The following is a 14,964-nucleotide window of genomic DNA, read 5'->3' as shown; positions in this document are numbered from 1 at the left end:
AAGGCTCTAACTTTATGTGGGTAAAATCTTCCACAGCAAGGATGTTCCCAAAGAAGGCAGGTGATAGACCAAGATTTAAACTATCAAAATCTTTAAAAATAAACTCCCAAGAGAGAGACATTTATTATTCGAAGAACAAATTTATTCAGTATGTCAACTTATCATCTATGTATTATTAAAATGCTAATTTCCTTTATAGTTAGGACTTTAGATTTTCTGTTATTTCCCTGTTATTTTCTTTCCAAGTAAATTATATTTCTTGTATTGAGTGAAAAGATTAGTTCTTTGATGTCTGTTTAAAAAAGAAAAACATCTGATACTTGGATACTTGGATACCCATAGGGCTCCCACCTAGTCATCTGTCTTATTTAGCATCTAAAGTCCTCCATCATCTTCCTTCCTCCATCCCTGGGGATGTCTGGTAATTCAGACACAAAGGCCACCAATCTACTCAGACAATATCAAATTGAGTAAACCATTCAAGTCAACCCAACGTGGAAAATATGAAAATTAAAATTTATGGTGAAAATTATACCATGCATGGAATAATTATTTGAATTAAAGTAGAAGAAAATTGGTTTATACAAATTTCCTCTTCAGAGACTATTTTATGAAAGAAAGTACAGGGAGTCCATGCATACAGGCACTCTGTCACCTGCAGGAGCCCCTATTCTTACAAAGCCACTAATTCCATGATACTGAGACAAGCAAGAGTCCTCCTCTCTACAAGCTAAACTTTGGAAGACATCCACAGCACTTGGACCTCATTAGACATCTGGCTAAGACGCATCTCAGGAGTCAGATACAGAAGTTCTGGCCTGTAACCTAACCCTCAGGAGGTCTAAACAGGAAGACAAGTTCAAGATCACCCTTTGCTACAGAATGAGCTGGGGATCAGTCTGGCCCAGTATCAAAAGCACAAAACAAGACGTGGTGGTGCACAACTTTAATTCCAGTGCTTCTAGAGGTAGAAGAAAGGATGAGCTCTAGGCCAGCCTGCTCTGCATGAGTTCCAGACTAGTCAGCACTACCAAGGAACCTGTCTCAAACCAAACGAAAAGAGAAAAAGGAGTCATGTCACCCTGGGACATGGTCACATTGGTTTTATGCCAACCATACAAGGTTAGCTCAACATGTACGTAAATAAACGTAATATAATATATACAAACAGACTTAAGGACAAAAAGAATAGGAGGAAGAAGAACAGGAGGAGGAAGAAAGGAGGAGAAGAAGGGAGGGAAGGAGGAAGGAAGGGAGGGAGGGAGGGAGGGAGGGAGGCTCAGGAGTAGTACATGCCTAGCATGTGCAAAAAGAGACTCGGGGTCCAATCTCTAGTATCATAAACAAACACAGACAGCCACTCTCCTACATTAACTAAAAATCCACAAAGTAAAGAGTTTCATGCAGCAGCAGGTCAATATATTTCAAAATCACTGTTTCTGTAGATAAATTCTGCTAGTACGAATGGGCTTTTAGTGTGTTCCCATGTACATGTGCACAGACTGATCTACATGTGCTTCAGTGTCAAGACTTTTTATCATGCAAGCTCTTTTTCATTATTCTACTTCTTGCGTTTACATTTTTTCCCCAATTGTAGTAGTTACCTATTCTGTATATGGTATATGTAAATGTCCCGATGCATATGTGGAGGTCAGAGGTCAGAGTGTAGAAGTCAGTGCTCTCTGTCCACTATGTGGGTTCCGGAGCGTAATCTTGGGTCACCAAGCTCAGGAGCAAGCACCTTTACTTACTAACATAGCGTATACAACTTTTAAGATTATGAAGAATTGATTAAAAAGGCATAGCCAAGCCATTTCACATCAACTGTATCAGGAACATAGCAATAACCTAAACATCTACCAGATGGGAGCTAGCTAAATGAACTGAATAGAATACTAAGCAATTCTGTCCATACATATATGGATATAGAGGTTTTCTTTAAAGATACAGAACAGTGGGTATAATATGCAAGTGTTTTATATACACAGAGACATACGCACACATACACATACCTCCATACACACATGACTAGAAAACACTCTATGGCTCTAGGAAGCACACTAAAGGTCTGAGGAAATAGTAACTGGAGGAAGTTTCTGAACACTTCTTGAGCATGTGTGTGTATGTGTGTGTTTCTGTGTATATTTATCTGTGCATGTGTGGGTCTGTGTGTGTATAACTGTGGGTGTGTATACCTGTGTGTGTCCATGTGTGTGTTTCGGTGTATATGAATGTCTGTGCATTGTGTATCTATGTGTGTGTATAGAGGGAAGACAGAGCACAATCATGGGAGCTATGCCGCCCACTCCCCCAAAAGCTGTGCTATTGTGAAAGTCAATCCAGAGCAGTCCAGAGGTCCAGATGTATCCAAACCCTGAAAATCTTGTCCTGAGATGAGCAGGAGTAGGACTGTTTCCTCTTTGCTCTGGGCCTGCAGGTCCCGGAGTACTCAGTCTGTACAACTCCAACACCTCTCCCAGCCTTGAGGCAGTCATTTAGCCTGTTGGCCAAATTATAGCTTTAACTTCCTCTCTTGCTGTAAGGACATGTCCATCAAGCACCTAGAATTCCTCTTCATGCATTACCAGCATCTCAGCACCAGCCAATAAGGTACACTCACCTCGAAAACCCCTAACCACTCCCCAAGGTTTATACAGCCTTGTTACCTCCATTAAAAAGGAGCTGTTTCGCTGGGCAGTGGTGGCGCATGCCTTTAATCCCAGCACTTGGGAGGCAGAGGCAGGTGGATTTCTGAGTTCGAAGTCAGCCTGGTCTACAGAGTGAGTTCCAGGACAGCTAGGGCTATACAGAGAAACCCTGTTTTGAAAAAAACAAATCAAAATAAATAAATAAATAAATAAATAAATAAATAAATAAATAAAATAAAATAAATAAAAAGGAGCTGTTTCACTGAAAACCATCTTGGAGAAGCTGTTTCGCCATTGACCATGGTTGAGCAGAACTCACCCACCCAGCTACACTCATTCCCTCAAGTCCAGCAGCAGACCCCAGGCCAGCAGGGGGATGTCATTCCGACAATCAATGCCAACCTTTTCTTTGAAAGGGGGTCTCTTGCTAGTCTGTGACTGGCATGTTTTGCTAGCCAATCCCAGCACCTTCCTAGCTCCCTGTGCCTAGCACTGAGGTTGCAGGGAACCAGCTTTTCATATGGGTTCTAGGGATGCTTCTCAGCTTCTCCTGAGAAATGTCCAAAGCTCCAAGTATTAGAATTTAAAATCTCATGCTCCTGAAAGATATTTTCCAAATATAGCCAATTTTAAAGTTAAGGTCAAGAGCTGAGGTTGATGCCCAGAAGTGTACACACATGCACGCACGGGTGTGCATGCGTGCGTGCGTGCGTGTGCACACACATACACACACAAGAAAGCTGAATGATACAACCACCGACATCTAATTTGGCTTTGGCTTTTCTTTATTATCCCAACACTTGCTTCTCATACAGTTCACCAATTTGGAACATGTGGGGAGCTTTGGTTTATGACAACTGGTTACAGGACGAGGGCAATCTTCCTTTATTTGCTATCTAAGTGAGCTGCTTGAGGCTAGAGCAGATGTGTGCAAGCTTCAGACCAGTTGGTGCAGAGTTCCTGGACGACTCAAGTCTGCTTAAGGATGCACTCATTTTGGCAAAGAACGGGGTAAGAAAAGAGCCCAGGAACAAGGCTTCTATTTTTCTCCAGTTTATTCCTGAAAGTCCAGGAAGAGATCCCTTTCAATCCCTAAAACTAACTGCCTGGTGGAGAAAACATCACCCGGATATCTAATCAGAAGTTGAAAACATCATCAGAAAACAGCAGCATCTTTTAAAAAACCTTTAACCAGACCTCATACTTTTGCCCCCTTCAGGGGAGTGGAGAGGAGAGACACCAAAAACTGCTGACCTCTCCTGTCGCTGCAGAGTGTTTACTCAGTTCTGTTCATCTGCAGTGGGCATTACCTCAATGTCTTTAAAGTGAAGTCAAGGAGCAGAAAACACCCCAATTCTAAAACCCAGACTGAAATATTGTGAGTGTAGACTGAATGGGAGGGGCCACCTGCATATTATATCATGAGTGCCTGATACTAAAGCCAGAACAGCCAGATGTTCAAACTCTGGCTCTGTTGTCTACAAAGTTTCTTCATCTGTCTAATGCAGAATACTGCTACGGCTTGGTGTTGTGATTTTAAGAGAAAGGGTATCCGAGCACTTTGCCTGCTGGCAGCCTCACACAGGGACTCTTCAGGAACCAAATTACAGGAAGACAGTATATGATCTCCTTTGCCTTGCTTGGTCTGAATGAGGACACGAGGCCAAGATATTTCAAAGAATTCAAGGAAATAAAGAGAATGTCAGCACTATACCGAAAGCCAGTACCAGTGTCACAGATTTTGTGGCAAAAACATCAAGATGTAACTGAAAGAAAAAAACACTCTGGTACATGGAGATACAAGGCAAGCCGAGCTGACTCCGAACCCCCAAATGCATTGGGTAGACTCTGTCAGGTCTCAAAGAAACTGAGGACAAGTCTTGCTCAGTACCTGTGGCTCCTCCCAGCATGTCTCCTCCCCTCCCCCAGCCTCTCTTCCCTATATAACCTCAGCCATTTGGGCCAGTGCTCTCTAGGTCCACTGCTCCTGGCTCTTGGCTGCCTAGCTCTTGGTCTCTAAGTCCCAGGTTCCTCTCCTCTCATTGCCAGGTTCATTCTAGATGTTTCCCAGTCTAGACGTTTCTCAGTCTAGTCTACTCATATCTACAATCAAACCTTTCCCCTCAATCATAACTAGGAGCAGCCATATCCTTAACTTGATTCAGACTCCTTCTTCAGATGGGAGTCAGAGGTTGAGGCTTACCAAGATTCGGCTGGGACACTGCCATGGACCTCTGTGGCACCGATGTGGAAGTGATGGCGGGGTGGAGGTTCACATGATTCAGAGGCTGATTCATCACCTTCCTAGGGTCTTGCCATGTGGTAATTTTCTCTATGTGACTAAAAGGAAGGAAAACAATTAGTTACTTGTTCAATTGTCAGTATAGTCATCCACATTACCAGTAACAGTATCCCAGTGACACTGAGTCTTTCCCTTGGGTCAGCTTACAAGTGGCTGATGAACTGCTTTTGATTCTACCCAGGGACTTCCCTAGTCCATTTGACCCTGCATTCTGGCTGAACCATGACCAGCACTGCAAATGACTTAACCTAAGGAGCTTACACACACACACACACACACACACACACACAAACACACACACACACACACACACACACACATATACACACGAGCACCTCAGCTGCTTCCTCACCCCCTCCCAAATCCCCACTCACAGATATGGCTGGAAAGCTGCCCTCAAAAGGTGGCCCCATACTCTGCTCCCAAACCACATCACAGATCGTTCTTACTGCCCTAGAGACCTGTGCCACTCCATCACACTGCTCAACCTTCAGTGTTATGGAGGTGGGTGGGCAGGTGTATTTTAAACAAGTAAATTCATGCAATGTCCTTACTTCACTTTTTATAAATGGAATCCGAGAGCCTTCCATATCCATTAAAGACAGTAAGCTATGATATTCAAAACTGAATATTATCCCTTTGCTTTACTCTTACAACCAAGTTTGCATCTTCCGGTCAAGACCTATGCACCACCCCACCCCACCCCCAAGACACAAAAGGAATATGACTGCTCTTTCTGTTAACCACACCTGAATTTTGAATAACAAAAGTATTCTTAACTTTAGTGCCAGAAACTACAATTAACTCTCTAGGTTTATGTTAAGTCTAGAAATTTCCTTTCTGTAAAGTTGCATTTAATTTGGCTTTTCTCTCTCTTCTTTCTTCCTTCTGTCTGCCTGTCTGTCTGTCTTCTTTATTTTGTTTTATTTTTTTCTTTCCTCACAGTTAAATGCTTCTTCTAAGATTGGGATGTGTTAGCATAGAAAACTCTTCCATTGCCAAGAGTGAAGGCATGGATGCCCTTCTAAGAATTTCATAGTGAATGTAATTTAAAATAAATAAACAATAAACCAGGGGCTGAGCCTAAGTGTAACTCTGTGTTGGACATACAGAAGGGGAGGTAGGGTCAGGGTTAACTGTGATTACTGAATGTCAAATGCAGCGGCCACCTCAATCTTCAAAAACAGTCAGCAGCAAGCCAGAATAATAATAAAAAGTTATGTTGTAAAAAGCAAAAGACTAAAGAGATGAGAAGCCATAATCCATGTCTCTAATGTGTGTGTGTGTGTGTGAGAGAGAGAGAGAGAGAGAGAGAGAGAGAGAGAGAGAATGTTTTGTTATATCTTCAGTTTGACAGCCTAATTCTGTTTTAAGGCTTGAATAAAAACCCTTTAGTCAGCCTTTGGATATGAGGAAACGCAGATAGCCCCAGGTTCTTTGTCACAAGCCTTCAAAATAAGGAACTGACACAAACGATAAATAGTTGACATCACTGAACTAAATATCAAAATAAAGTAAATTCCCTTTAGCAAAGCAATTAAAGCTAAGAAACTTATGATTGCTCTTACGGGGCCAGTCTTGTCAAAAGCTTGTTCCCAGGCTAGGAAGATGACTTATGGTTGAAAATGCTCAGCACGTACACAAGGCCCTCAAGGCTCCAGAGACCATGCAAAGCGGGACATTGTGGTATATGTCTATAACCACAGTGTTCCAGAGGCAAGATGGGCAGTAGAGAGAGGAGAAGACCTAGAGCGTGGCTAAATTGGCCTGTGCAGCAGCAACTAACAAGAGCCAGACTAAAACAAAATGGTCTAAAACTCAAAACACCTGAGGTGGTGGTTCTCTGACACATTCTCGTGCAACAAATGTATACCCCCCCCCCTCTCATACACACACACACACACACACACACACACACACACTCTTATACTAAGGTAAACTTGTCCTAAGTATTTTCTGTTCTGGTACCATAAACCTTTCTCTGTGAGCTGTTCTAAGATACCAGCATCATGAATACTGATACTATCTGAGAACCATCATTAGAACCCCAGTCTACCCCAGATAGCGAGATACATCAGTATACAGGAGTTGTTGATAGAGACAGGTCTCTGCTGACATCAGACATCGGGTTAAAGTTGAAGGATTGTCATAGCAACTGAAATGCTACCTTCCCAAACACTGAGCCTACTCTCTTGGCTTCTAAACCAGCAGGTGAAGGCTTGTGAACGAACGTGTGGGACTTAGGGCGTCCTGTGCGAAGCTGGCATATGAAGTGTTAGTTAATGCTCTCCAGCTTCCTTACCTTTGCAAGATAGTAAAAGCCTTTGATGTGGACACTCCTGCCACATCCAAATGGACCCCACCCAAAGATAAAGGACTCACCCTAGTCCTTAAGGCCCTGGGACTCACACAGTGTTTTGGTAGACTCTGAAGCCCACCCTTCCAAATCTACTACCGGCCAACACCTTTTTAAGGAGTTTTGCTCCCAGGTCTGCTCATTGTGCCTTTCACAGTCTTCTCTAAGCCTCCAATAAAAGAGGAGCCTTACTTGAGGGAGAAGCTTGAAAGCTGAGCTGCTAACAGCGAAACTGCTGTGCTAGGGTTAGGAACTTGAGTGGTCTTCTTCTCAAATTCGCACCTAGCAATGAAAACTACCCACCAAAGCTCTTAAATTGGCTACGGATGGAGACAATGCCTTTGTAAACCGTATCTTGTCACCCCGTCAAGAGGTTGGATACCTGCCTCTGGCTCATGTGATGTCTCCCAGTTGCAAAAGCTCAAGGAAGGCGCCATTGGTCACAAGGCTGACTGTGGTGTTCAAGCTTTAAATTGAAAAGTAACTTCTCCTACTGTTTAGGTGATTTAGAGCCTTCCACTTCGGCTCCCCTCACCCAGTTCCCAACCCCAAAAGATGCCATTCCCAGTCTCATCCCGGCTGCCTCTATTAATACAACTGAGTCACTTCCCTTCTCCTGTGACCACGCTGAGTGCCAAGCCTGAGAGTTTAACTAGATTAATCCCACTTCCTTTCTACTCCCACCTCCTTCCTGGCTTTATTCTCCTGCTGGGTCTACTTTAAGAAAAGGTCTTCTATTTAAAAAGAATCATCTCTTGTGGAAATTAACATCAACACATCTATATATTCTTATATCCTATGTCTTCCTATATGTTCTATAGATTCTATAAATATAAATACATGCTATTTCCAAATGTAAAGTGGGAGGAGCCAACCATATATGGTGACATATGCAAATAATGGGTTCACTGGTGGAGGTTTTATTTGATTTTGTTTTGTTGTATATTCCTATGTACAAGGTTTTGTGCTTTACAGGTTTTTAACAGTGGCTGTGTGTTGATTTTATAACAAAGGCTGAAATACTCATGAAGGCAGGCACATGTGCGCGCACACACATACACACACACACACAGAGACCAGAACAAAGGAAAATTAATTCACAAATATTACCTGACAGTCAATACTGAAGATAAACTGTAGACTTAAAAGTCAGCTGTCTTCCCCCTTTGATGACGCAAACCTAACCTTTCTTCACTCTCTCTTAGTCTGGAGAATAGTCATATTTCTTTCCCAAAAGAATATAAGTTCTTGTAAGCACACAAAGACTATAAAGATATTAAAAATAAGGATGACTGCAGATACTTCATTTTTAAAGAATTCAGAAATGCTCATAGCATAGGCAAAGAATGTAGTCTTCACAATATAAGCTTGGAGCCGGGCGTGGGACATGTCTTTAGTCCCAACACTCCAGACAGAGTCAGGCTGGTCTCTCTAAATTCAAGGTCAGCCAAAGCTACAAACCTTGTCTCAAACAAATAAGATGATAACAAAAAATACATAAATAAAAATAAAAGAATTACATTCCCCTCAGCCCCATGTCGTCATCAGTCTTAAAACATTGAGAGTACATGGAACCTCCAGTCCCTTGGCCCCATGCCGTTTACAAAGAATAGCTGTTCCTAAGAGGAAGGAAAACTTTTCTTGACAACCATAAACTTTTCCATAGACTTAAAAACCCAAATTCCTACAGAAGTTTCCCGTGACAGGCCTCAAATAGCATGTGGTGGGAAAAGCACCCACACACAACAAACTCTCCTCCAATCATCAGGTGCTGCAACCATCAGGACTTAAAGGGCCTTCCTTACCCCTGCCCCTTTATCCATCACAACCTAACGTGTACTAATGAGACTGGAACTATAAGGCAAACTAAGGATCAAGACCTTCGTAATGTTATTTTCATAAAGTTTTGGGGAGTATAATTATTTCTCTTCCAATGAAATGTAATCATTTCTAATGACCATGGAACAAACTGTACAGCATACAGAAGGCATTTTTTAAAAAACTTGCAATCACTGTGACATTATAAGCCCAATTTAGATATAAACTTGATTCACTGGTCCAGTTTATCAGTCTCCAAATACTGTAACAAATGTATATGTGAACAGCCTGGAGGTGTCATCTCAGCTCTTGAAGGCCAGCCTGGTCTACATAGGGAGTTCCAGGGTAACCAGACCCTGGTCTCAAAATAAATAAATAAACAAACAAACAAAAGCAATAACATTGATAATAAAATAAAACAATAACAATGATAAATGAATAATGATAAACAATAAAACAATAACAGTGATAAATGAAATAACCTTTGCATGCTGCTTTTTATGAACCGACACAAGATTCAGTCTCCGGTACATGTTAAAAATGAAAACTTAAATGGGTCTGAATGAGGCTGATAAATTCTCAGACAGGATATGCCAAGTCAACTTGACCTATTATAAGCAGACAACAAACTCTGCCAGTGTTTAATCCTGGAGCAGGTAAAAAGGCTTGTCCCAGACTGAAATTTCAAAGACTGTGCCTAATTACAACACAAATCTCCAATATTTTCAGAGACAAACCTAACCCATATTCTAATCTAACTCAACACTCTAGAGAAGCATTCTTACTTCAGAGTCAAGACTGGGGAAACAGCATAGCATTCCATGTCCTTTACACTGTTCTAGCACTTCCTGAGTTCTCTCTTTTTGTTTTATTTTGTTTTCTGGCCTATGACATTTAGGTCTTCTAAGGGATACCAAAGACTTTATCTTAAACCATAATAAAAAGGTGGTGTCCATGACCTTGAATAATTCTCCAGGTAGGGTGGAAGGGGTGTTAGTGAGAAGGCTCAGTGGTTAAGAGCACTGACTGCTCTTCCAGAGATCCTGAGTTCAATTCCCAGCAACCACACGGTGGCTTCACAACCATTTGTAACAGGATCTGATGCCCTCTTCTGGTGTGTCTAAAGACAGCTGCAGTATACTCATAAATAAATATAAAAATATAATAACAACAAAACAACAACAACAACAATTCTCCCAGGCCTGAGCACTCACTTTTTCCTGATACCACTAAAACCAGAATGCATAGAGAGTGATGACAGTGGGGTCCCACAGCAGAAGCCAACACGACCGTGGGTGCTCAGCTCATCAATTCTGTTTATAATATAGTACGATCAGGAGCCTACTCTCTGCTTGCTGCATCAGCTTCTTCGCTGGTGGGGAGCCTGCTTTTGGGGTTAAACACACCGACTGTCAGAGGAATGAAGCCCTGCTGCCACCCGGGATGAAGAGATGCGCAGCGTATGTTTTACTACTATTGCTAAGGTGAGCAGTCTCCCTTCTAAGTTCCCTTTTAGCTTTCACTCCAATCCATCCTTTGTCCCAGAGCCGCTTTCACACACTATAAAGAACTTACACTTCTTCCAAGCTGCCAGAACACCTATGACACCACCCTTGCTAACCTAGAACACAAGACGCATGCACACGAGAACAACTGTGAACAGCTGACCTATCCATTATCAAAACAGTCAACATCTAAACCCAAACGCTAGAAAAACTTACATGCATGGGGCATACAATGATGGTGACTGTTCACACGACAGAAATCTGAGAGTGCACAGCTCCTGAAACCACAGGGAATGTGTGGTTCAAAGGTTCCAGCCCAATTTTCACTGGAACAGTTCACAAAGGTATCACTGCAGCATATGTCAGCAGAGTGCCAACTCATACACAGATAGGGGATCTTTAAGATGGTTCAGATAAAAGAGGATATCAAGCCAGAAGCATGACCTCGGAGCATGCTTCCAGTCTCAGAGTGTTCTGGGATTCTAAATGAATGGGAGGAAGGGACTGTATTTTTAACAACCACGGCTCTAATCCTTGACTTCCATCGCAGCCTTGCCAAGAAGCCACTTCAGTTAGCAGCACTGGTTGTGAGCGGGCTTGCCCTGGAGTCAGCTGTGGTGATCTGTCTGTCTCAGATCTTTTCTACCAAGCTTTACTTGAGCTTTCCTCCTATTTGTTTCCTCTGAACCTACTCAGCAGAGGCAGAAGGAAGTCAGGGTGGCTCTCAGCACAGGAAAACAGTGAGAGACTGCTTGGGACCATAATATCTTAATATCTGTGATTCCTAAAAGGACTTAATTACCAGTGTTTTGTTCTCAAGAAAGTAGAAACACTATGAATGTACCATTTCTCAGACAAAGCCACTTTGGGAAGCGGTTCATCGATCCAGCCCAGCAGTGACTCACAGACCTGTCTCTATAGGGTAAGAGGTCCAGCCATGCTGTAGACAGACCATCATCAATATCATCCAGGATAAGCAAATCTGACTTTGCCTCTGCGAGTAGAGCCAAAGTCTTGCTTAACCTCATTTTTCATAACCCACTAAGAGGACAAGAAGGAAAGGCCTGGTTGTTTTTGTCTGTTCTACTCAAGCCAAGAAGCCTGTGGAAGAACCTTGGCTACATAAACAACCTCATTACAAATACCCAGCATTTTCGTTCTTTTTTCACGTTGGGATTAATAATGCTACTAAATATGTGCAAGGCCCTGTTAGACTCTACTGTTGGGACTCAACCAGAATGTAAACGTTTCTTTCACTCCCTCCATTTTCTTATTTCTAAATGACCATTTCAAAATATATACTTGGTATTTTCTCAACAATAGAAACATGTAATGAAAAAAGGGAAGTGTGTAGGAAAGATGAGGTCCGTTATCCATAGGAAATGGAATATTTTAATCCCTTCATTCATTTAATGAATGCTTACAGTGATGCTATTTCTGCAGGGATCCAAATGTAGCAGTTTCGGGGCTGGTGGTAAAAAACACACACAACACTGAACTCTGACCCTCCCACCACCAACCCCAAAATAAAGTTTTGCACATATAGTGCAAAATATAGTGTAAATGTCCACTGAGTATAGTGGAAATTACCATGAAAATTCTTTAAATGCACAGTCTACTAAGAGTTAGCGAATAGCATATTGTCTTTCAGTAAGTCCAATGCAGCCAGTTCTTTCCGGCTGTAGAATATGTGTGTTTCCATGGCCTGGCTTCAAATGGAGCCATTCTGCACTCCCCACATACATGTGCTGAGATTTACTGGGCATGGAAGATTGAACACCACTTAAAGATAGATGCTCTAAGGGCCTACAGTGTGTGGGCCCCCAAAAGATTGGTAAGTCATGGGTGGGGATATGGTAGAAGTAAAAATAAGAGATTGTAGGTGGCTAAGAGCTATTGTTTTTAATTATAAATGGTCCAGAGCCCGACATTCTGTCTCAATAGCTTCTTGTCTGATACACCAACCACGCTGCCTACATCTGACATCTGGAAAGCAGCTCAGTTTGTTTTAAAGTCACTAAACTATGAGAAATGCTTAAATAACTTCGAAAATTGTTTTTCCAGGCTCTCTGTGTCTGACACATGTTTCTCCGTGCTGTTTTTCCAGTTGTTAAGCGGGGCATCCACTGACCCAATGCTTGGTGGCTCTCAAATCACTCCAAATATCAAATGTCTCCAAGTTAGGCTACAGCTATCATTCTTCCTCTCCCCTCTAATTGGGCCAAATGAAGTCAATGTCACTCGGCTAGAAAATGAGGACAAAGCCATCTCCTCCCAGGCAGGAGATTGGGAATTAATGGGGAATTAAGGTTCTAGAGATTAAGATAGGAAGGACAACAAATGAAAGACTGGCAGCCCTTAGCCTACCTGACCTTCATTCAACCAGGGCGGATACCCTAAAAAGGTACACTGTAGGAGTCAGGCGTCCAATACTATACTAATGACCTCGAAGAAGGTCACTCTCTGCCCATTCTCCGTTTTTAGCTTCGAGAAAGCAGGCCACAGCAGAGAGACACCTCTACCTCCTCTGCATCTCCCTCTAAACAAAGTACATCCCCTCCTGTACAATGAGCAGTACAGAGGCACAGGAATCTGGCAAATGCCAGCATCTGCCTTCTGGACGCACATCTGCACCAAAAATGATTCAAAAAAAAAAAAGCAAAAACCAATTTCTTTCATTAGTAAGTTCCTCGTCTCCTCATTTGGAGAGCTCTGTTCCCTTTGATTAGCTTTGGTTTCTTTTCTCCTTTAATTCTAGGAGGCGAGCCAGAGGCTAGGACTGTCTGACCCACTTTCTGTTCATGTTTCCAAGGCGTATGACAACGTGAGTCAACAACAAGAAGGCTGGCGTGAACCCCAGAGTCTGAAGACAGACTCAAAGTGTTTTTCACAGCCACAACCCCTTTTTGTAAGAAGGAACCAGAAGGGTCACAGACAAATGCCAAGGTACTGAAATGGCGAGGCAGGGATCACACCACCGAGGATCTTGGATACAGTGAGGTCTCCTGTCCTTCGATGGTGCCAGGGACGAAAGCCAGGGTTTTATGCATGCCAGGCAAGCACGCGCTTCATAATTTCAACTCAGTCCACAGTGTTTTATAACGCATACCCTGACATCTTTGGTGGAACGCAGCAAAATGAGACACTGTGCTCTGCCTCTGGCATCGGCTCATTAGGAGGCCATTGCCACTTCTCCAAGCCTTGGCTGCCTTCAACAGGGCATAAGAGCACTTAGTATTCAGTGCTGTTTTGAGTATTTCATCAAACAGAAACGGTGCACTATGACAGGTATGAACTACCTGGAGGTAGAGAGGGAGGGGGGATGGGAGGAAAAGAAACAAAAGCAAAAGTGATCTACAAATACCCTAGATGAACAGAGAACCCAAGGAGGGAGAGAATAAAGATGGTCCTTAGTTTACTGCAAAATGTATAGATTTCATAAAGTCAGGTGGCTAATAACTGACCTTGAGACAAAGATGTTCTCTCTCTTTTTTTATTTTTAGTTAGCATACTAGATGTTAAAGTTCATTATGGCTTTTTCCAACAAAGTACATTCGAGGTCTTCTCCCCATCACTTCCCGGACCCCAGCTACCTGAGACCTGAAGCCACTGCCCTATAATCTCCCCTCACCAGTCTTTTCTCTCATTTTCCACATATCTTTTGACATCATGTACACCATTTACATACACACTAGCTAAAATCTGCATAAGAAAGAAAACATGACTTCCACCATTCTAAATTTGGGTCATATTACCTAATTTATTTCCCAAATACATCTATTTTCCTGCAAATTTCAGGATCTTTTTTTTTTCCTTTACACATAAACACATGTTGATAGACATTTGGATGGATTCCCCTGGAACTGGAGTTAAAGATGGCTTCAGTTATCTCCCGGGGTTCTGGGAACGAAACACAGGTCCTCTGCAAGAGGAAAAAGAGCTCGTAACCACTGAGTCATCTCTCTAGCCTCTGTCAGATTTTGAGTATGATGAAGTGGTAAAGATTAAAGCAGATTTAATTTGCTTTTCCCTGGTTCCAGTAATGTTTCATATTCTTACATATTCATTATGCATTTCTATTTCATCTTTGGAGAACTGTCTATTCATTTCATTAGGTCCAAGCTGAGTGCAGGAGTAGACACCTTTAATCCTAGCACTCAGGGAGCAAAGGTGAAGTCACCTTTGTGAGTTTGATACTAGCCTTATCTACAAACTGAATCCCAGGAAAACCAAGACTACACATGGAGAGATCCTGTTCCAAAAATCATCCATTACCACATTTATTGACTGGTATATGTTTAAATTTTACATTTCTTCATAAATTCTGATTATTAG

General features: G+C 42.3%; 1 protein-coding gene across 2 annotated transcripts in view; it reads right to left on the bottom strand.

The window, feature by feature from the left end:
- Wwtr1 (WW domain containing transcription regulator 1) overlaps positions 1 to 14,964 on the bottom strand; it is a 118,806-nt gene that overhangs the window by 42,465 nt on the left and 61,377 nt on the right. For both annotated transcript variants that reach the window (XM_052180487.1, XM_052180486.1), the window contains exon 3: positions 4,852 to 4,988. In XM_052180487.1, coding sequence (XP_052036447.1) covers positions 4,852 to 4,988 — 137 coding nt within the window. The remainder of the gene's footprint in view (positions 1 to 4,851; positions 4,989 to 14,964) is intronic.

Source organism: Apodemus sylvaticus, chromosome 4 (assembly GCF_947179515.1).
Source record: "Apodemus sylvaticus chromosome 4, mApoSyl1.1, whole genome shotgun sequence".
In the NCBI taxonomy this organism is placed as follows: Eukaryota; Metazoa; Chordata; class Mammalia; order Rodentia; family Muridae; genus Apodemus; species Apodemus sylvaticus.
Note: the sequence above shows the minus strand (reverse complement) of the source record. Positions and strands in the feature narration are given on the sequence as shown.